Source organism: Ostrea edulis, chromosome 6, assembly GCF_947568905.1.
Source record: "Ostrea edulis chromosome 6, xbOstEdul1.1, whole genome shotgun sequence".
Taxonomy (NCBI): domain Eukaryota; kingdom Metazoa; phylum Mollusca; class Bivalvia; order Ostreida; family Ostreidae; genus Ostrea; species Ostrea edulis.
In genome coordinates this window covers 42,665,889-42,690,596 of record NC_079169.1, presented here as the reverse complement: position 1 = coordinate 42,690,596, position 24,708 = coordinate 42,665,889, and the positions used below count along the sequence as shown (strand labels likewise).

Here is a 24,708-nt window from a genome sequence, read left to right as displayed (position 1 = left end):
AGCTATGGTTTCGCCACGAAAGAGGGTCCTGTTAAATTTCGATGAAAAAAAGCAAATCATTACATACCAAGAACATCATCCAAAATGTACCCATCAGGATATTGCAAATCATTGTTTATGTGGTTTATGCAAGTAAGAACAAAAGATAACTCTTACATATAAAAGAATGGTAACTCTATTTCTTCAAGATGGCGGTAATTCAATTCATCGCCAAATTCGTTATAATGCCATAATTTCATAAGAACAAAAGGTGGCGGTTTATCGAGAGTTGACTGTATGCTATTCTATGTACGGCATGCACTAAAAACAAATAATGAAGCTCTATATTGAACTGAAAAATGAATAAGTATTTAGTAAGTAACGGCGTGTCAAAAGAGTCTTCATTGTCCAAAGTTGATCTAAGAATTTTCTGTTTTATATTGGACTGCCAGAGTTTACATTTCATATAATTATCCAAGCCAATATCGAGGGGGGGGGGGGGGGGGGGGGGCAAAATCATCGAAGCTCATTATTACAAACTTGTAGTCCGCTTTGATCTAGCCACATGCACTTATTATTTCGATGCGATAATAACTGAACAAAATTCGGATGAAACCAAAATTACAGGTGCATACCAAAATTAACTGTCATTCTCATTAAATTGGTAAGGAGTTCAAAAATTCCCAAACAATAAAGCTCTACAACATCGTTACAAGAATCAATCATAAACAGGTCCATTCAATATGTGTGACATCTTATACATCAAAAACTTACTACATATATTTCATGTCAATTAACATATATCTAGCATATGTATACCCTTTTGATTTGAATAAGCTGATATCAATTTACGAATGGGTACATTATCTAGTCTTTTCTATCTCCAGATCAACAGTTTACAAAGACTTTCGACAACCAACAGACACCATATACTTCAAAATGGCGAGGGGTGTTGATCGTGTATGATTCGGAACGAAGCAGTCGTGATCATTCTCCACAGCCTGTTCCAGACGGATGCTGTCCTAATCTAGTCTTTGAATCCAGATTTGAGAGTGGAAATCTACGCCAAGCTCGAAGAGTGTATGTCTGCTTTTGTTTGATGGAGTTTAAGTTTGCATTGCGTTGTGTAGTACAATGTTGTAATGTATCGCAATCTAATTAAAATCAGATCTTCTTAAAAGTGTTGCACATGAGAACTTCTCCAGTGTAACAGCTAGATCTCATTTTAATTATATTGTAATGTATTGGTATATAAACAAGAAATGAATCATGGATTTTGCAGTTGAGCTAGCTAGAATAGATGTTTAGAATAGCTTTTGATATTTTGTGAAATACTCAGTGGCATAGCATTAGGGTAACATGCATGTGCAGGCAAAATTAGACACCACCAATAGAGGATGGGTGCAGTGGGTTACCGGACGCTTCCCACAAGTATTATTTTGATATTACAATTTCATAACCATGTTTAGTTTCACGAAAGACATTAATTTGATATGCAATTTTGATTTTCATATATGATGCATATGATAATTTTTAGGTCACCTGAGCTGAAAGCTCAAGTGAGCCTATCTGATCACCCATTGTCCATCGTCCGTCCATCTGTCTGTAAACTTTTCACATTTTCGACTTTTTTCCAGAACCACACGGCCAATTTCAACCAAACTTGGCAAAAAGCGTCTTTGGGTAAAGGGGATTCTTAAAGATAATCATAAAAATAGGATGGTGTCATTTAAAATTTTTCTTAAGAACCACTATACTGGGCCAGAAAAAAAGAGATTTACAGGAACGCTTCCAGATATAGTGCAGATTTCAGTTTATTGAAATCATGGCCCCTGGGCCACAATAGAGAATCAAACGTTTTACATACAAATATGAAAAAAGCAACTTTAAAAATCTTCTTTTCAAGAACCACAGGGCCAAAATAGTGGAGACGAAAGCTTCCTGACATGGAATTGATTCAAGTTTGTTCAGATAATTTTAATAGCCCCTGGAGGTAGTGTGGAATCATAAAATCTTCATAAAACCACTGGGCCAATTTCAAACAAACTTGATATACAACATTCTTGGTTAAAGGGAAATTTGATCAAATGAAGAACCATACCCCCTTCAAAGGGGAGATAATCAGTAAAAGTAAAAAATAGGGTGGGTTCTTTCTCAAGAACCACTGGGCCAGAAGAGTGGAGATTTAAATGAAAGCTTGTTGACAAAGAGTAGATGCAAGTTTATTCAGATTATGGCTCCTGGGGGTAGGGTGGAGCCACAATAGGGAATCAAACTTTTATATGCTCATATATAGGAAAAATCTTCTTGGGACCCAAGGGGCCTCCGTGGCCAAATGGTTAGAGCATCGCGCTCAAAATCACACGGCCTCTCACCTCTTGTCGGCGCAGATTCGAATTCCGCTCACGCCGGTAAGTGAGAAAGTTTCCCAGTTTACTTTCGGAAGGTCGGTGGTCTCTTCCCAGGTACATTGTATCTGGGTTCTCTCTTCACCAATAAAAACTGGGTGCCAACATGTAACTGAAAAATTGCTGAGTGTGGCGAAAAAACGGCAAAACAATCAATCAATCTCAGGACCTGTCAGAAAAGTCGAAATTTACATGAAAGCTTCCTGATATAGAGTAGATTTAAGTTTGTTCAAATCATGATTCCCGGGGGTAGGGTGTCACCACAATAGGGGATCAAAGTTTTGCATATGCTGATATACAGTGTATAGGAAAAATCTTTGAAAAGATCTCTTGAACTACGTGGTGGCGCCCAGTTTTTATTGGTGGAAGAGATAATCCAGATACAATGTACCTGGGAAAAGACCACCGACCTTCCAAAAGTAAACTGGGAAACTTTCTCACTTACTGGTGCGAGCGGGATTCGAACCCTCGCCGACAGAGGTGAGAGGCCGTGTGCTTTTGAGCGCGATGCTCTAACCACTCGGCCACGGAGGCCCCCCACAATTTAGAAGCTAGGGTGTTTGTAAATAACTTGAAGATGTGCATAATGCAAGGATTTGAATTTTAAAAATTTTTATGACCCGAAGATTGCTAATAACTTTTGAACAGTAAGTGGTAGAGCTTTAATATTTCACATGAGTATTCCTTGTGACAAGACCTTTCCGTGGGTACCAACATTTTTTACCCTGTGACCTTTGAGATTAGCCTACTTTTTGAAAACTAACCTTGCCAATAACTTTTGAACAGCAAGTGCTAGAGCTTTGATATTTTACATGAGTATTCCTTGTGATAAAACCTTTCCGAGGGTACCAACATTTTTGACCATGTGACCTTGACCTTGGTGTTTGACCTACTTTTTGTAAACTTTAACCTTGCTAATAACTTTTGAACAGTAAGTGCTAGAGCTTTGATATTTCACATGAGTATTCCTTGTGACAAGACCTTTCTGTTGGTACTAGACCTTTTGACCTTGACATATGACCTACTTTTTAAAAAATTGACATTGGTCATAACTTCTAAATGGTAAATATTAGAGCTTTCATATTGCTCATGAGTAATTTCATGTGACAAGATCTTTCTACTGGTACCAAGATATTTGTCCTTGTGACCTTGGCGGTCTTTGGAAGTGGCCATTATTGGGGGCATTTGTGTTTCACAAACACATCTTGTTTAATTTTTTATTTTTATTTTTTGGTTGATGTTTTAAATATTTGCAGGTTGTTAAACTTAGTCAAATTTGGGGAAATATTTAACACACAACTCTTGGCTTGTTTATCTACATCCTGTCACAGTGTTAGCTAGGACCCTTTATTCATACAAAGCAAGGAAAGTATGTCACAGCCTGATGATGGCTGATACTACATGAAGCAAAGTTTTACAAATTATGGCTTAAGAAAAACACCCTATGTAAGCTTTTCACAGGCGTATTATGTACTATGCAGTACTCTTGTTACACCAAAGTTGCAGCTGAAACAGGTGTACAAAATGCTGTAAATATATACCATTTGGCAGTGTATTCTCTGAAATGCCTTTGATGAAAAACTTGTGTATAGCTGCAAAAATCATGAAGTCAAATCCAAGCTAACCAAGTAAAGACTAAATATCTAAACAGCATACATGCCAAATGTGATACATTTACAGTATGTAAGTCTGAGGGCAAGTGTGTGCTCTATTGTTTCTGAAGCAATATATGCTTCAAATTTGTCAATTTTTGGGGCAAAGATGGGGGCCATATATGACCCTTATTAGACCTTCTTCCTATATACCAGCAAGTATCATTCAGTTCGTAATTTGTTTATGTATGAAAGGTGATTTAATGGAAATGTTCTCTCTTCCACACTAGAATGATTCACCAAATTGGCTGATTAAAATACAATAAATGTTGAATGGGTCTTTGTACAAATGCATGCAGGAGGTGCTTTGGTGATGTTATTAAGAGCATTCAATTTCAAAATGATGTATAACTTCTGAAAATACACGGATATCATAAAGCAATTTATTGAAGTGGCTGTTCAGAATTTTTATATAGACTTAATCTGTAGGAAAGAGAGTAATAATTTATGAATGTGCAACAACCATTTACAGGTGTAAAAAGTGAACAAATTATGTCTTCTGAAATTAAAGAGGGGTATTAAATGTTTCAAAATGGAGTTCAAATTGATATTTATTCAAAACTATTACAATGATAATCTTTGTGGAACAAATTTCAAACTAATAGAATAGTAATTCATTTTGTGTAGGTAAAAGTTGACCTTTAATTTAGTTATTTTATCCCTGTGATCATCAGACATGAAGGTGTTGTCAAGTGATACCAGTTTAAAACAAGATTATTGTCACCATTGTGTGTCTTTTTTATACAGTATATTTACTTGATAACATATTTCTTAGTCCAAAGAGCAAAACTTAATCCTCTGTTTTCTTTGCACAATGAACTACCAATTAAGCTTTTATTCTTTGACATGAGAAAAATATTCTCAGGGTATTTTTACCTGTATCTAGAAATCAATGTTTTAATATGCTATATTTTAAAAAATGAGATATTGACCTTTCTTTTATACAGGGGTCAATGTGAATATGAATTGGTGCTAAAAACAGACTTGTACACTAACCGGCACACACAATGGTACTACTTCAGGATCCAGAATGCTGTCCCAGGGCTGGTGTACAAGTTCAGGATAGTTAATTTACTCAAGCGAGATAGTCTCTATAATTACGGTTAGTCATGAATTTAACACAACGTATCAGCTTGTCATGCTAAGATTGACAACTTAAAAACCATGTTTCTTAACAATAAAAAAGTAAAATGATGTCCAAGTGTATTGCATATCATTTAATATCCAACCCTTTCTTTAGGAATGAGGCCACTTTTATACTCAGAGAAGGATGCTAAGGATAAGTCTGTAGGATGGATCAGAGCAGGTCATCATATAAGGTCAGGATGGTGACAATGTTCTTCACAACAAGAAAGCAAATCATGAAATATAGAGATGATAGATAATTTGCAAAAAAATTTGTTCCTAGATATTTGGAATAATATTTGTACAATAAACATATATATCTATATATACCTTATCTATCTATATCTATATATATATATATAATTTTAACAATATTTTATTCACTAATAAGTGAAAGGGATTGGGCAGAAGGCAAAGCTTATTTCAGCCCTCTCCCTAACATATATATATTGCATGATAGTAAGGAAGATATGAAGATCTATTCACCCAAAAGAAATCATGTTCCCAAAGGGCAACACCCAAGAGAAATATGATTTTTTTAGGGTGAATATAGATCTTGTCTCTCAAATTCATGCAATAAACTATTTATAATATCATAACAAAGCAACAGACTACAGAAATTGTGAACAAAATCCTGGATCCTCTCATTTATATGTAACAGAGCTCGCCCTAACAGAAGCACCTTCAACGTGTTAGAACATACAAGCAATGAAACAAAGTAATGTTTGTTTCTTTAATTGTTTTTGTTCCGTCGAGAATTTTTCACTTATATTGCAGTGTGCGAAACTAACTTTAAAGTCCTATAGCAAATTCCTATAGACCGAAATTTATCATGCAATATTCATTGTTATCTAAAAATAAATAATAGACACAAATTCGGTTTGGTAATTTGCTCATAGTTTAATTATATTCTTTTTCAATTTCATGCACGTCAAGCTTTTCAATTAGAATTTCGTTTTCTTTTTCATTATTTTCCAGCTCAGTTTCACTCCTGATTCTTCATCTAAGTCACATTTACTACGTTTCATTTTCTCATGATTTTCTGCGACTTTAGCCTTGCTGGAACTTGTTGTACTGACTGCTTTCTGTTTGATTCAAGTGCGTGCACCCCCTTCCACATATCTTTAAAACCGTTCAAAAAGGACATTCCGAATTTGCACGAAAATGGCGTACATTGAAGTAAATATCAAGTTGACACCCCCACCCCCTGTTGAAAATGGAATAATCTGATTCAAATGATTTGTAATTACATTGTGGAACATTTTATTACAGCTGATGGGTGAACAGAAACATCAGCATACTACATATAAACTGGTCCCACTTCTCATATATGTTTAATAAGCGGTGGGGAACCAGTTTTTTACTCAGAATTCCTATAGACAAGTCGGTCTATAGCTATTTTGATTGTTATAGACCGACTCGATTTTCTATAGACATTGTCTATCGGTCTATGGTTAATTTCGCACACTGATATTGAGACATTGTCAGCTGTAAATCTGGACCTATACTTACCACTCGGGGCCATAGCAGTGAGGGGGTTCTTTAATGTGCCAATGCATGCCGCAACACAGGACCTCCATTTTAACGTTAACATCATATCTGAAAGACCCACATTTCTCACTTCTAAATGCTGAGCATTTCACAATTAAAGGACCAATCACTACCTCTATTAACTTTACTACCTATTTAACATAACATCTAAGTACATATATAGCATACAGCCAGCCGTGGAGGCTGTGCAAATTTATTCAGACTTGTACACAAATGTGAATGAAAATACACAATATTGTTCCATATAAATATACTAGTACAATTGCATATAATAGTACATTAACCCCCTTTGTAAACACCAGAGCCGACCAGGAAAAACCTAGAAATAAAACGATAATATTCAAGAAAAACTCTAGGAAATCTGTATCCGATGCCATTGCTCCATGATGCAGGGAGAGTGTGACGGACCTCACTCTTTATAGATATACAAAATGTAGATAAAACTGAAAATAGCCAAATTTATCCTATCTGCATGAACGTCGGCTAGAAAGTGACCAGCCTATACAAACCCGCTTACTCCCTGTGACAGTATACTACCCTCCTATAGGTCAATAATGGACCGAAACAACTACATTAAAACATGCTACTATAACATGCATTCAGCTCCCAAAGGGGTGGAATAAGATGTTTGAGGGTGAAATTATCACTTGCATGTGACTGTCTAAACCAATCGGATAACGTGTTGTATAGAATTATTATGTTAAGGTATAATGATATTATATTGTGTACAGTTTGTGTTGACTCAGATTGTTTTTTTTCTTTTATAGTTACTCAAGAAATGTCATGCATTTACACTGCCCCTTACTCATGAGGGGAATTCCCTACTATGAATTAGAATGGCAAATGGTAAGATTAACTTTTGCTTATAAGTTAGAATTGTTATTGGCATTTTGTAAAAAAGAATACCAATTACCTGGTTGAAAATTAAAGTAAATTAATACCAACATTATTACCCCCCCCCCCCCCCCCCCCCCCCCTCTAAATGTTCAATGAAGGGTTTGGATAAACTGATATTACTGTGTTTGATTGTAGGAATTTCCCAATGCAGAGGACACCTTTTATCTTGCCCATTGTTACCCCTATACATTTACTGATCTCAAGGAGGATTTAGACGCCATATTGAACAACCATGAGAGTCGGAAGTGGATCAAACGAGAGGTCCTGTGTGAGACAAGGGCAGGGAACAGCTGTTTTCTGGTTACTTGTACCAACTTTGGTAATGAAATTTCTTCTAGTAGATCACTTAGTATAAATATTTACAGATATTATTATTGCTGAATCATGCAGCTTGTATAGAGGCAATGTAAAATCACTGATTTTGTAGTATGGACAAACCCATGAATTTGAAGTAAAACTTTTCGACTATCAAATCAAGACTCCACAAACATGTGGTTTTCAATTATGAAAATCTTATCCCACCATATAAAATTATTGTACAGTAATTGTATTCAAAATCTTATCCCACCATATAAAGTTATTGTACAGCAAGGCCACATCAAATCGATTCTCTGGTTCTCGGACACTGCCGCCACCCCCAAAAAATCGGCCGCTGATACAAGTTTATTGCCGCCCCGGAAAAAAATCACTGCCACCCGTATTTGATCCGTCAAAATAAAATTCGTGTTTTGGCGCCAAAATTGTAAAACGTCTTGCTGAATAAGATGTGCTGCTTAGTTGATGTAAACAATATGGTGACAGAAACAGTTCTTGTCAGCATTGAGATTATTTTTAACTCAAAACAGATTGTTCCATGGACAATTATACCGGTAGACTCGTCCTTGACAGTTGATACGCTTTGCAAGAAACTTCTGGGCGGTGAATTTAAAGAAATTGAAACCGTGAAGGAACAAATTGATGAAAGCAAGGCTGAGTTGAAGTACGTTTTCGTAGGTCGAAACAAAACGGCAGACAGCGATAAGGTTTTTTCAACAATTCTTTTACAATTCATGACCATGCCAAAAATTTACTGGAAGTAGTTTTTGGTATACTTGAATAAAATGATAAAAAACATACTATTTTGTATTCACTTTATTTGCATAAAGATCTACAATATAAAAGCATGACATACATATAAAACATGACAAGAAACAATGAAAAGAAGCTATACAGTGTTGAATACCATTTGTAAAACTTTCTTCACAACACAAAAAAAAAACCACAAACAAAAAATCCCTACCCATTTGTGACATGGAGATAAACTGAAAAACTAAACCCCCTACCTACCCATTTTTTGAAAAACAATTGTCTGAGAACCAGAGATCCGATTTGATGTGGCCTAATTGTATTCAAAATCTTATCCCACCATATAAAATTATTGTACAGTAATTGTATTCAAAATCTTATCCCACCATATAAAGTTATTGTACGGTAATTGTATTCAAAATGTGATGTGTTGTATGAGACAATGTCTGGAAGCAAGTTGACCTGTCCCATTCAGCATATCTAATCAAACTTATCAAGCCTAATGTGTTCATTGCCAACTGATGATTACTAGAGGACCCTTTCATGGCTAGTATGAAGACCTTGTTTTTATAGAAATGAATGGAGATTCTGTTCTTTGTTAGATACCTCCCGAGAAGAGCAGATCAAGAAGAAGGTCGTAGTGGTGACAGCACGTGTCCATCCTGGAGAATCTCAAGCCAGTTGGATGATGAAAGGTCTACTGGACTTTATCACTAGTGGAGATCCTGTCGCAAAAGTAAGACTGTCATCCATATCATATTCCAAAAGTGAAACAACTTCAAAAAATGTAATGTGTGTATATATATGTGTGTGTGTACATTGTAGTTTCCAATACAATTTTATTCAAATTTTTTTTAGGAACTTCGCAATAGGTTTATATTTAAAGTAGTTCCCATGCTCAATCCTGATGGCGTGATTGTGGGAAATTATCGGTGTTCTTTGGCAGCCAGAGATTTGAACCGAAATTACCGGCATCCAAGGAAGGAGAGCTTTCCAACAGTATGGTTTACCAAAAGTATGATGGAAAAAATTCTGGAACGACATGATGTAAGTTTGAGCTTGGTATAGAAAACCATTCACATCTAAGAGTTAAGAGCCTTGCAAGTCATGTACAGTAATTCACTATAAGTGTAATTCCCTATACATAAAAGTGAATTCATAAATCAATTATAACGAATTCAATATAAATCTGATTTGTTCTTCATATATACATTTGTATACGAATATACTAGCATTTGCATTATCTCTCTAAGAGAAATTAAAGCCTTTATTTTTTAGAAGAAATGTTTTAATACAAAAAATATACATGTTTATATATAATTTATTTTGATGGATTGTTGAATGAAACCATAAAAATGCTGTCAAATTGATATGCTTCAATCATGCAAGTACATGTATGGCCAGATGTCAGAAAGATTTGTCAACAAAATATGCTCAAGGCATACAGTCTGTCTTCAATAGTAGACTGTAGTTTTGTTGCTGACAAATTTCTGATATCATAAGGGAGATAACTGCGTCTGACAGACTTGGAACATGCACTTTGGTTTCCAAGGACTCCTTGTTACTATCAACGCTCTCATGACTGGTATCTTTGCACTGACAAAGTTTTATGTGGGAATATATCTTTAAAAATCTTTTTCTTAAGAACAACAGGGCCATGATTACTTATATTCGTATACAAGCATTCCCAGGTACTGCAGATTCAATTTTTTTTTCGAATTGTGGTCCCTGGGAGTAGGATGAGGCCACATTAGTTCTCCAGAAAAATAGAGCCATGATTTATTCATATCTATATGCAGTCATATAGTGCAAAATCAAGTTTGTGCAATTCAGGGGTGCCAAAGGTATTTGGGTGGAGCCATAATAGGAGATCAAAGTTAAATTGATATGGAAATATGCAGAAAATTAATGTTAAAAAATTCTTTTCAAGATTAGTGGGACCACACTATATCATACCAATATACAAATGTTCCTAGTCTCTTTGAATTCAAGTTTTTATTATGCCCCATGACTGTGACTAAATACTGGGGGCATCTTGTTTTGTCCTATCTGTCTGAAACTTGAACCTTGCTCGTAACATTTAAATGATGAGTGATAGAGCTCTCACATTTCATACTCTTTGTGACAAAACCTTTCTTTTGGTACCAACATTTTTATACCCAACCCCTCCCTACAAAGTTGTGTGTTTGGGGGGGGGGGTGTACTGGAATTGGATTGTCCGTCCGTCTGGAGACACAATGGTTTCCAGGCTCTAAAGCGTTATCCTTTCCACCTACAGTCACCATATTATATCATACATATGGACTACCCATGGGACGAAGATGTTCCCTATCGGATTTTGGGTCAAAGGTCAAGCGCACTGGACATCAAAATAGCAATATGGTTTCTGGGCTCTAAAGCATTATCCTTTCCCCCTACAGTCACCATATCATACATATGGACTACACATGGGACGAAGATGTTCCCTATTGATTTTGGGGTCAAAGGTCAAGCACACTCCTAGAGAAGACTACCCAAGGTTTTGTCATACCTTTTCTTTTTTACACTCAGGAAAGAGGTAATTTATACCTATTAACAACACCCTTTGGGAGATTGGGGGGGGGGGGGGGGGGGGGGGGGGGGGTATTCTTAGTGAGCATTGCTCACAGTACCACTTGTTGTCATTGTAAACTTGACCTTTGAGTTTTACCTACTTTTAAAGGACACAAGGTATACAAAATTATATGTATTTTGTCTTCCTTATGCTTGTAATAATTAATTCTAATAGTTCTTTCACCGAAATATTGCAATAATTAACCACAATTCGGACTTAAATTTAAGCCCTGATTTCAAAAAGTTTAGTTAATTAGTTGGATAGTCACATGGTACAGTGATGTCATATGCAACCTTCGTTGATCAACTTAGTGTTAGATATTTTTAAAAACCCGGGTTTTAAGGGGCTAATTTATTATACCCCCCCGCAACAAGTTGTGGGGGGGGGGGGGGGGGGTATACTGGAATCGGGTTGTCCGTCCGTCTGTAGACACAATGGTTTCCGGGCTCTAAAGCATTATCCTTTCCACCTACCGTCACCATATCATATATATGGACTACCCATGGGATGAAGATGTTCCCTATCGATTTTCGGGTCAAAAGGTCAAAGGTCAAGCGTACTGGACATTGAAGTAGGAATATGGTTTCGGCCTCTAAAGCGTTATCCTTTCCACCTACAATCACCATATCATACATATGGACTACGCATGGGATGAAGATGTTCTCTATCGATTTTGGGGTCAAACGGTCAAAGGTCACGCGCACTGGATATCGAAGTAACAATATGGTTCGGTTTGTCATGCCATTTGTTTTTTACACTCAGAAAAGAGGTAGTTTATACCTATTACCAACACCCTTTGGGAGATTGGGGTAAGCGGGGGCTATTCTTAGTGAGCATTGCTCACAGTACCTCTTGTTATATTTTTGTATACCATTGCATAATGGTGATGAGATCCAATAAATTGAATTGAGTACATGTAGTCTTGAAATATCACAAAGTATAGAGTTGACAACGATTGAAATAAAAATGCAGATGTTTTCTCGTTTATTCAGTGACTCACAAACTTGCGCGTCTTCTGAATGAAAGTTGTAAAACAAACGTACTAGGTTTTGGTCAGTTATAACATAATACGGGGGTAAAATTCATCTCATCTCCGCTAGTAATGGGTTTTGGGTCATCTGTGCCTTCGTGGACGAATAATCTTGGCTAGCGAAGATGGAAAAATGCCTAGATAGTCCGCTTGCATTAACATGTATTATGAAGGTGAAATCGAAGAATTATCCAGTAAATCCATTGATGTTGTAGTATATATAGCATGTATTTATTTTATTTTTGACTGAGAGGGAGATAGACAGCTAAGCACGTAACATCGTTTTAGAAGGGGGGGGGGGGGGGGGGGGGACTCATTCATTAGTCCTAACCCGGACCAGCTGAAAAATTTCACGTAACGTATCTGCATACATTCATGAATATTATAATCAATGATTATCAATGCTTGCTCTCTCTCTCTCTCTCTCTCTCTCTCTCTCTCTCTCTCTCTCTCTCTCTGTGTGTGTGTGTGTTGCTTTCATTATCTAATGCATCTAAATTTTAAAATGATTTCATATAGCAATTAAAGATTTTAATAATCGATAACGAATATGAATAAAAGCAAATAATCGTTAAGTCATTTCTGTTTATATTGATATTAGTCTTTTTAGTTCACCTGAGCTAAAAGCTCAAGTGAGCTATTCTGATCACCCGTATTCCGGTGTCCGTTCGTCTGTCCGTCTATCTGTCTGCCCGTCCGTCTGTAAACTTTTAACATTTTTTACTTCTCAAAAACCATTGGGCCAATTTCAACCAAAGTTGGCATAAAACATCCTTAGGTAAAGGCAATTTTAAATTGTTAAAATAAAGGGCCAGGCCACCTTCCAAGGGGAGATAATCAAGAAAAGGTAAAAATAGGGTACGGTCATTAAAAAAATCTTCTTCTCAAGAACCACTGAGCCAGAAAAGCTGAGATTTATATGAAAGCTTTCTGATATAGTGCAGATTCAGGTTTGTTAAAATCATGGCCCCCTGGGGTAGGATGGGTCCACAATAGGGGATCAAAATTTTACATACAAATATATAGGGAAAATCTTTAAAAATCTTCTTCTCAAGAACCATTGGGCCAAAGAAGTTCACATTTACATGAAAGCTTTCTGACATAGTGTAGATTCAAGTTTGCAAAAACCATGGCCTTCAGGGGTAGGTTTGGGACCATAATAGGGGCTACGGTTTTACATGCAAATATATATGAAAAGTCTTCTGATATGGACTCAGGTGAGCGATGTGGCCCATGGGCCTCTTGTTTTCATGAACTAGTTGGCATTTGACACCGAGGATTTACATCCTTAAATATTGATTACAAGCACGTAGAATCGGAGAGGGTGTAATTAGAAAACTTGTGGCGACCTACCCACTGTACGATTTAAGAAATTGAAGTAGGAAGGGGGAATTGAGACAGTTTCAGACTACTACACCCCCCCCCCCCACACACACACACACACAACACACATGTACACAATTTAAGGTTTTCGTAATCAGACAATTTAAGCACCATTTTTTGTTGTTATTTTATTGCTTGTCAAGAATTTTACACAACTTAACCGACAACATACCCCTTCTGATACATTGAAATGTATATTAAGTAATGTTAGCACGGGGCTCTATATAAAGTTAAATCTGCAGTTTGGTCATACTTCGTCATTCAATAACTTATTTAAAATAATAAAAAAAATGTTTGTCGGGTTAGCGGTACTGTGATGTATGACTATAACAATGACCTGTGTATAACTTGTACATTCCATGCAAATTCAAAGGGGTTTTCGCCTCAGTAGAACAATTGAGGGTCAGCTAATCCGTGTATTTGAAATCAACAGAAGTGCTTGGCTTCTTGTGGAAAGTGTGAAATATATTAGGTCAGCACAAGATACCCATGATCTTAGACTAGATCTGATATCTCGCGGACCGAATATATTTCACACTTTTCATAAGAAGTCAAAACCCAAACTAGCTAACCGTAATTTAGTTATACTGTGACAAAGACCCTACTAGGAATTTGCATGGTATATACTTATTATACAAAAATCATTGCATTATCCAGACACTCCCAATGAACATTTTTTTTTATGAAAACCTCTATTAAAGTACATTGAACATAAGTCTCCGTCAAATGTAATTTTAATGGGATTTTAAAAATAAATCATTCGATGGTTTGTATTTTTGCTCTATTAATTATGTAATAAATTAATTTCAATTTGTTAATCATCGACAATGCTCTATTTCTATATTGGATCAAGTTATATTTGTCAAGATGCCTATTAACACAATATAATGGAAGTAATTATGTTAAACAGCGCATTTGTCAGAGAGAGAGAGAAAGAGCACATCGGTAATTATTAAATATCCCTATTACAATGTTGTACATGTATGCTTTTCATTTATTGAATATACTAATTCGCATTCAAAACAGGAATTGCCTGCTAGTACGCATTATTTAAACATAGAATTGAAGAATATTTTAATGAAGAAAGAAGACTAAAAGAAAAAAATTCAAAACCAGGTTTTCTTAAAAACATAATATATAGTGTTTGGTATCGTTGGAATTGGCTCAAAATGCTGAAAAACAATATAAGTATCAGGAGGGAAAATATTGACAATTTTCCTTTTCTTAAAATTCCACCCTTATCATGAGTATTTGGCCTGCGGCACATTTTCACATCTCCTACAAGGTGCCCGTGGCCAGAACAAAGCTCCTAGAAGCTGTGTGTATTCCCAAATAACACACACCATGGAACACTGAGGACACAGTGTATCACCGTGGATTTTCCGCTGTGGTCTTTCCATGATGGGGTGTATAGAACTCGTGGTGTCGTGTACTGTACATGTTGTTTGATGTTAATTTCAGATTGTCCTATACTGTGACCTACCTGTTGTTTAATGTTAATTTCAGATTGTCCTATACTGTGACCTACATGGACACAGCAGAAAACACAATGTGTTCATGTATGGAAACAACACATCAGAAGTGGAGACAGAAGAGGGGATTGGTGCTGCTCAGGCCTATCTCAGAGAGAGGCTCTTCCCATGGCTCATGTCACAAAGGGTAATACTGTTCTCTCAATGAAGTTGAGAATGAATATCATTTTATCTTAGAATATGTCCTTTTGATAATAATGTGAGGGAATTATGTATCAAAAGGTTTTATTATACACGTGGAAACAAACATGGCAATACCAACTTCTCATTGTCCCCCTCCACAGTGCAGAAAGGAACATAGAAAGACCAGTGACTGTGCGTCTATCGTTCCGTCCGTAAACTTATGTAATGTATCAATGGAATCTCACTGCAGTTTTGGATTTTGATGAAGTATTTGATTTGAAAATAATTTAATAACTTTTTAAAGTGATGACTTATCAACGATGCTGATTGGTTGAAAAATTCGTTTGATTTCTCTGTCAAAATTTCGTTCGGAGTTCATCTGCACTAAGCACGCGGGACTACTTTTCTCTGGAATGCGTCTGCCCCGTTCTAATTTTAGCGCTATTTAAAGAACAGGATTTTCTACACAAGCATTATATATAACGACATGCATTCGTTTGATTTTTGTTTTTCATTGCTATCAAAAATAAGCAAAACTAAAGATATGAATAAAATACAAATTGATTTAAAGAAACAACATACATAGGCGATGACATGGCAGAATAGCCAACTTGATGACGTAGACCACTTACTAGTAGAAGTAGACAGATTACACGAGTTCCCGGTATGAATCGTCTGCTTTACGAGATCGATAACATGACGGAGCAAGTGGCGACTTCTGATCTGGTAAATATTAATGAAATTGAACTGCGTTATATGGGGCTCAGTCAACGAGTGCATTTTACATATAGATGAAGAGGTGTTGAACTTTTTACTCGATATTGAAATGGAGTCGAGTTGCATTCCGCCGTTCCAACAACACAACCAGTGTTCAACGCCTCCTCCAACGCAATGCAGCATAAATCCAGTCACCACTTGTTATTTTCCTTTATATCTAATTCAGCTTTCAACCATTGCACCTTTAATTTGACGTATAATCCATTTAAATCTGCACAGTAACTGTTCCTGACCTGAACGCACAGCCATGCCGTTTTGTTGTTGTTTTCATTCTTACATATATGTATTATTACGCGCCATTTCAAAAACGTTAATTCAAGCTTTTTGATGGGAGAAACTACTTGTTTTTCTATCTTAAAAACATAATTAAATGATAAGAAATAAAACTTATAATTCTTTGTTTGATGCATGTATCAAACGAAACATTGGACGGAAAACTTATTAAGAAGCTAAAATGTTAAAGTTTAATCCATTAGCAATTTTAAGTGGTTTAAATCATTGACTTTAATGTGCACGATAGGCTCCATATCCTCTGATTCTCGAGGTATTACATCAGGATCTACTGTGGAATCATATCATTCGCGGGGGGTTGATATTCGTGGGTCATTGTTACCCACGAATTTACGTGTTCTCAAACATTTTTTAAGCCAAGTAGAGTTATATCTCTTAGTGACATTGTATCGCTTACCCACAAAATTATGTCCCCACGAACCTTCAAAATTTTGCTTACCCACGAACAAATTGGACCCACGAATTAAAATGATTTCTCTCATATAAAAGTATGTAAGGTACAGATATGCTATGAAAGAAATGTATGAAAGATATTTCTATCTTTCATATCACGTGACGTTTATCTTTCATATCCCATGACATAATAATCAACTAACGTGGATGAATATTCTAATTCAACTTACCTCAATTGACGAACACTAGTGTCCGCAAAGCTCTTGTACAAAAAATGACAGATTGTAATGTCCCTGATAATTGCCAGGTGTATGTGACCGGACACAAAAATACACATTCCTTGAACAACTACCGCGCGCTTAACAACAGTAACAAATTCTTCATATCGAAAATCCTGTCCAGTACATCTATGTCATCCAGTGCATTATGCCAGTTCACAGAAACCCAGCCCACACGGTCTACTAGTTCTAGGCCTACCTCTACATTCACTATGCCAATGTCTACTGTCCCTCTATGTTTCTCAGGTAAAAAAGTGCCTCCAATGTCCATGAGACTCGAGTCCTTGCACATGTGGAAAATGAAAAGTCTATCCATGCCCATATCCATGCCCAACAAAAACCACTTGGAATCTCTCTTCACACACTCGTCATTAAATAACTGCTCAATTAATATCAATATCAATGCTCCTTTAAGAAGAAAGCGTGCAGTTGTGGATTCAGATTCTGATTAGGTCTGTCAAAATGTTTTGCGCTGATGAGCTGCCGAGTGACGTTACGTATCACTCTGATTATTGATTTATTGTGTACTTTCACAAAGTATTACAAACAGAATTACTTTTTATCTTGTGTCTGTTTTCTGTGTTAAAGCTATTGGTGTCATAAATTGTGAAAAAGAGTTAAGAAATATATCGTAGATAAAACAACAAAATTATAAGTGCTATTTTTTTTGTGTGCACAGTCATATAGGCTTATACACAATCTAGAGCTAGCTTTTATTCAAAGAGGAATAACTCTAATACAATTCACTTATACACTTGTCGGCCAATATTTTGTCAGCAATGTAGTTGCCAAAATGAAGGTCATAGAATTCGATTCTGGTGTTATTTTTAATGTACAGCGAAAAATTAATTAATTGGAAAATTCTCAAAATGGTGTCGCTAGTCATGCACAAGGAAAATGGAAAATTTCTAGAATTATGAGAGAAAATTTCTCTTTTATGAGTTGCCATGTAATATTAAGGTGATTCCACCCTCAGGGTTGCAAAAAAGCAGTAAAAACCTCGGCACAGCCTTAAGTTTCACAGCTTTTTTTGCAACCCTCGGGTGGAATCACTTTATATTTCATGGCTACTCATAAGAGAGTCTTATATTCACAGTATCTCTGATCCTTTGCTATTTTTATGGTACTTTTTTATTGTACATTACTGTTACATTAATAAACATTGTAAACTAGACCTTTTTGCTGATGATAGGGCATTACACGTAACAGTGACTTATTATACCCCCCCGCAACAAGTTGTGGGGGGGGGGTATACTGGAATCAGGTTCCGTCTGTCTGTCCGTCCGTCCGTCTGTAGACACAATGGTTTCCAGGCTCTAAAACATTATCCTTTCCACCTACCGTCACCATATCATATATATGGACTACCCATGGGATGAAGATGTTCCCTATCGATTTTGGGGTCCAAAGGTCAAGCGCACTGGACATCGAAGTAGCAATATGGTTTCCGGGCTCTAAAGCGTTATCCTTTCCACCTACCGTCACCATATCATACATATGGACTACCCATGGGATGAAGATGTTCCCTATCGATTTTGGGGTCCAAAGGTCAAGTGCACTGGAGATTGAAGTAGCAATATGGTTTCTGGGCTCTAAAGTGTTATCCTTTCCACCTACAGTCACCATATAATACATATGGACTACCCATGGGATGAAGATGTTCCCTATTGATTTTGGGGTCAAAAGGTCAAAGGTCAAGCGCACTGGACATCAAAGTAGCAATATGGTTTCCATTTAAATTCTTTAATGGCTTTTTTCATCGCATGGAGATGCTGTGTTCCTAGATACCTTTTGGATCATAATACTGAAGTTTTACCTATTACCAACACCCTTTGGGAGATTGGAGTAAGCGGGGGGTATTCTTAGTGAGCATTGCTCACAGTACCTCTTGTTTTCATTATCTACTGGTATACAGACATTCATTCAGACACATGGTGTCTACAAAAGCAAATGATTTAAACCGATCAAACACAAAATGTCTGCTCCTGGGTAGTACACATCAAAGAAAGTCAGAAATGAATTCTCAGTCTAATTTAGATCTCCAAGTTTCTGGTCATCTTCTAGAAAATGTTACCACTGAAAAACTAAGTGGAATTCATATAGACAGTGCAGTCTAATATACTTCTCATATTGACCCAGTTTGCAAATCCTTTTCTAGTAAATTTATCTTTTGCATCTAATTAAGAAATATCTCACCCCTCATAAAAGAAAACTCTTTTACCACCAATTTGCCAATCAATGACCCCAAATTACCTAATATGGCAACCAGTTAATTTCCTCTTGATAAAGAGTATAAAACACAGAACACCAATTTAGGCCAATATATTTGTTATATAAAGTTTACAATGTTGCACACTACTTACAACAGAAGTATGTGACATACTTTTAGGGCCTTATATTGTTTATTTCTTTTTCAGTCTCCAGACAAGTTTTCTTTTCCATCCTGCAAATTCCAAATCAAAAGGTGTAAGGAGTCCACAGGACGCGTGGTAATGTGGCGCCAAATGAGGGTCCTAAACAGTTTTACACTGGAGGCCACATTTAGTGGCACTATCCTTAACAGGTACTGCAGAAAATTAAGGAAAGTGCTTCTACATGCACACCTCTCAATAGAATACTTTTACTAAGTATATGAATGAGACTTGAATCTTTAAAGGCCTCTCAGGATTATCTGTTCTATTAGAAGTACAACTAAGGCCAAATAAAATTAAAATTACTCTTCTCAGGCTCACGCACACCTGTTTTGAAGTTGCCGCATTGCCGATTTTTTCGAATTGTCAATGAAATAAAAAGTTGGTGATAGGGCGTCTGCAATATTTCTGTGCTAATTGACTCGTGTCTGGTACGGAAGAGGAAGCGCATTAACTCGTACTATGATGACTTTCGGTATTGATTAATTCGTTCGATTCTTATATCGTCCAACATTGGAAAAAAGTTTTTCCATTAATTAAATGAGATTAATTTGGTATTGAAGCAAATTAATCTGTCTTAAAATATTTCATTCAGATAAAGTCTAGTTTATTTTTATAATTACTAATAACACATGACATATATTAAAAGTTTAAATTTTAATTTACTTAACAAAGGAATTTTATTGTTTAAATATTAATTTACTTAACAAAGGAATTTTATTGTTTAAATATTAATTTACTTAACAAAGGAATTTTATTGGATAAAAGTTTAATGTACTAGTGATACACGTATTCATGTAAACACAATTCTTTGCTGGATCTGTGTGTCTGAAGTCTGGTGCTTTATTCACTGAGCTACAAAGTAACTTCTGTCGATATACTAAGATAGCATCAAAGTATCTTTAGAGCTGATGTTGTATTGTTTTTACCGTACCATGTCCGACTTTAAATAAAGATTAACTGGGGAGTCGCCCAATGAGCCAGTTTAACTTAACTTGTAAGGGGTACACTGGGGGGCCCCTAGTAAAACATTCAGTGCCCAGACCAGAATGGACACCAGCATTCTAAGGAGGTAAGCGAGACCCGCCCTTCTCACCCTGTCTCCTGCAGTGCTACCTGGTATGTAGATACATGCATCAGACTGTAGCATCCCCTTACTGAAGTGAGGTGGATGTGGCCCCAACCGTCCCCGGTGGTGGCCCCACTGTTAGTTTACTTGTTTTAACTTTAACGGCTTTTAGTACTGTAAATTGCCCCCTGCTTTAGAAGCAGATGGGGGAAACAACCAGGTTTTAGAGCAGAAACAGTCATCACATACCATTATCGACTTCGGTTGGAAAATGTGTAATGAATGAGTTCGATCACAGGGAGTACCGAGTGTGACATAGTGCATATAATTAACTTGTACCATGTAGCGGCTAAAGTCATGTAGACCCGACCTACAGGGTGTATCAAAATTAATACGGACTATTTGATATAAACTCAAATAATCTTGTCAATGATTATTATACACAGTTTCAATAAATCACCATGTTGACTACTGTATATATGTTTCAGTTATAGAACTTTTATGTTTAAAGTTTTTTTTCTGACAAGTTCGGGATTTAAAAAATTGAAGAAGAAAAATGCCTCCCTCTCTCATCTGTTTTTGAGAAAATTGGCGTGAGAATCAAAGAATTAATTTTATGTGGCCTAATTACAAAGTTGTCTAACAATTGATTTCTTCATCCATAGGAAAGAATTGCGTCATTTCAATATTGGTGACTTTATGGAGATGGGGCGAGTGTTATCTCAAGTGGTGCTAGATTATGAAGTAGCTCAGGAAAGCAAATCGTAAGTGTTTATATTTTATTCGAGTGGTCACAGTATCCCTTCAGAAATTATGTTTAATGTAAGAAATGATCTTAGTGTGCAAGTGGTGACAGTAGATTTCATTTATCATTTTAGTCCCAAGAAAAATTCAAAAAAGAAAAATTTGTGGTTGAGGTATGCAGCTATAATGCCTACAGTGTGTGGAGTCACCTGCACATTCACCACACCCTTGTTGACCCGAGTTTTGTCTTTTTAGCTCACCTGAGCTGAAAGCTCAAGTGAGCTTTTCTGATCACCCGTATTCCGGCGTCTGTCTGTCCGTCCGTCTGTAAACTTTTCACATTTTCAACTTCTTCTCAACAACCACTGGGCCAATTTCAACCAAAGTTGGCACAAAACATCCTTAGGTAAAGGCAATTCTAAATTGTTAAAATAAAGGGCCAGGCCACCTTCCAAGGGGAGATAATCAAGAAAAGGTAAAAATAGGGTAGGGTCATTAAAAAATCTTCTTCTCAAGAACCACTGGGCCAGAAAAGATGAAATTTATAGATAAGCTTTATTAGGTAGTGCAGATTCTAAATTGTTAAAATCCTGGCCCCCGGGGATCGGATGGGGCCACAATAGGGGGTCAAAGTTTTACATACAAATATATAGGGAAAATCTTTAAAAATCTTCTTCTCAAGAACCACTGAGCCAGAAAAGCTGAGATTTATATGAAAGCTTCCTTATATAATACAAATTCTAAATTGTTAAAATCATGGCCCCCGGGGGTCGGATGGGGCCACAATAGGGGGTCAAAGTTTTACATACAAATATATAGGGAAAATCTTTAAAAATCTTCTTCTCAAGAACCACTGAGCCAGAAAAGCTGAGATTTATATGAAAGCTTCCTGATATAATGCAGATTCTAAATTGTTAAAATCATGGCCCCCGGGGGTCGGATGGGGCCACAATAGGGGATCAAAGTTTTACATACAAATATATAGGGAAAATCTTTAAAAATCTTCTTCTCAAGAACCACTGAGCCAGAATAACTGAGATTAATATGAAAGCTTCCTTATATAATGCAGATTCTAAATTATTAAAATCATGGCCCCCGGGGGTCGGATGGGGCCACAATAGGGGGTCAAAGTTTTACATACAAATATATAGGGAAAATCTTTAAAAATCTTCTTCTCAAGAACCACTGAGCCAGAAAAGCTGAGATTTATATGAAAGCTTCCTTATATAATGCAGATTCTAAATTGTTAAAATCACGGCCCCCGGGGGTCGGATGGGGCCACAATAGGGGGTCAAAGTTTTACATACAAATATATAGGGAAAATCTTTAAAAATCTTCTTCTCAAGAACCACTGAGCCAGAAAAGCTGAGATTTATATGAAAGCTTCCTTATATAATACAAATTCTAAATTGTTAAAATCATGGCCCCCGGGGGTCGGATGGGGCCACAATAGGGGGTCAAAGTTTTACATACAAATATATAGGGAAAATCTTTAAAAATCTTCTTCTCAAGAACCACTGAGCCAGAAAAGCTGAGATTTATATGAAAGCTTCCTGATATAATGCAGATTCTAAATTGTTAAAATCATGGCCCCCGGGGGGTCGGATGGGGGCCACAATAGGGGATCAAAGTTTTACATACAAATATATAGGGAAAATCTTTAAAAATCTTCTTCTCAAGAACCACTGAGCCAGAATAACTGAGATTTATATGAAAGCTTCCTTATATAATGCAGATTCTAAATTATTAAAATCATGGCCCCCGGGGGTTGGATGGGGCCACAATAGGGGGTCAAAGTTTTTTTTTGTTTTTTGTTTTTGTTGTTGTTGTTGTTTTTGATATAGTGCAGATTCAAGTTCGTTAAAATCATGGACCCCGGAGATTGAATGGGGCCTCAAGGGGGGCATAAAAGTTTTACATACAAATTTATAGGAAAAATCTTTTAAAATCAACTTCTCAAGAACCACTGAACCAGAAAAGCTGAGATTTATATGAAAGCTTCCTGATATAGTGCAAATTATAAATTGCTAAGATCATGCCCCCCCCCCCCCCCCCCCCTGGGGGTCGGATGGGGCCACAATAGGGGGTCAAAGTTTTACATACAAATATATAGGAAAAATCTTTAAAAATCTTCTTCCCAGAACCACTAAGCCAGAAAAGCTGAGATTTATATGAAAGCTTTCTGATATAGTGCAGATTCAGGTTTGTTGAAATCAAGCCCTCCTGGAGTAGGATGGGATCAAAGTTTTACATACAAATATATAGGGAAAATCTTTAAAAATCTTCTTCTCAAGAACCATTGGGCCAAAGAAGTTCATATTTACATGAAAGCTTTCTGACATAGTGTAGATTCAAGTTTGCAAAAACCATGGCCTCCAGGGGTAGGTTTGGTGCCATAATAGGGACTACGGTTTTACATGCAAATAGATATGGAAAATCTTCTGATATGGACCAAGGTGACTCAGGTGAGCGATGTGGCCCATGGGCCTCTTGTTGTTTTCCCTTTCTAGGGTTTTTATGTTTATGTATATAAACATTTTACTTATCACATCATGAGTGGCACGTCCTGTCTAATAGACACCCTCTTTACCTGCAGTACTGTTCTCTTTTACTTTACATCTGATCATTTGCCTTGCAGAAGCAATTTAATCAATCAGTAAATTCTGTGTTCTTTCTTGCTATAATATATCAGTATATTACAGTAAAAGACAGTTATAGTAAACATCCAGGGCCAGTGAAAAACAGTTCAAATAAAAATTTTCGTCATTTTCCTGTCATTATGGGAATAAATATCACTTCACAGTAAGCGTGAATTCATTATGAGTGTGTTCATTATAAGCGTGTTTTACAATTCTAATTAACTTGACCATCTTTGGTGAATGTCATGGTATTCTTAGATGTACAGAGAATAGTACATTTACAGTATTATGTCTTTGCTTGATAATTCCTAAGATTCCTTTAATTAATATGATTCCTTTAATTAATATGATTCCTTTGATTAATACAATTATCCAGTAAGAGTTGACCCTCCAGTGAGTCTGTGTTCAAGCAATCTCAGACATATATCCCATTTTTGTTTAGTAATGATATTAATTTGTTGACCTATATTTATTTGTTGACAAGTTCCTTTTGAAAATCATTTTGAAATATGCATGTAATTGTCATATATCAACAAGCATTCAGATTGAGTATGGTTTCATTAAATCATGTCAACATGCACTGAGATTGAAAATGTAATTGTCATATATCAACAAGCATTCAGATTGAATATGTAATTGTCATATATCAACGAGCATTCAGATTGAATATGGTTTCATTAAATCATCTAGTTTTTCATTTATTGGCATATAATTCTAATTCCAATGTGATTTATTACAATCATTTTGATTGGACAAAAATAAAGCAAA

The 24,708-nt window shown here is 36.3% G+C and overlaps 1 protein-coding gene across 26 annotated transcripts in view; it reads left to right on the top strand.

Annotated features, from left to right (window-relative positions):
* Nucleotides 1-24,708, top strand: part of LOC125648400 (cytosolic carboxypeptidase 2-like) — a 145,030-nt gene that overhangs the window by 96,855 nt on the left and 23,467 nt on the right. For all 26 annotated transcript variants that reach the window (XM_056139623.1, XM_056139613.1, XM_056139626.1 and 23 more), the window contains exons 5-14: nucleotides 867-1,059; nucleotides 4,987-5,141; nucleotides 5,280-5,358; nucleotides 7,483-7,561; nucleotides 7,748-7,931; nucleotides 9,280-9,413; nucleotides 9,536-9,724; nucleotides 15,190-15,342; nucleotides 19,495-19,640; nucleotides 21,223-21,321. In XM_056139623.1, coding sequence (XP_055995598.1) covers nucleotides 867-1,059; nucleotides 4,987-5,141; nucleotides 5,280-5,358; nucleotides 7,483-7,561; nucleotides 7,748-7,931; nucleotides 9,280-9,413; nucleotides 9,536-9,724; nucleotides 15,190-15,342; nucleotides 19,495-19,640; nucleotides 21,223-21,321 — 1,411 coding nt within the window. The remainder of the gene's footprint in view (nucleotides 1-866; nucleotides 1,060-4,986; nucleotides 5,142-5,279; nucleotides 5,359-7,482; nucleotides 7,562-7,747; nucleotides 7,932-9,279; nucleotides 9,414-9,535; nucleotides 9,725-15,189; nucleotides 15,343-19,494; nucleotides 19,641-21,222; nucleotides 21,322-24,708) is intronic.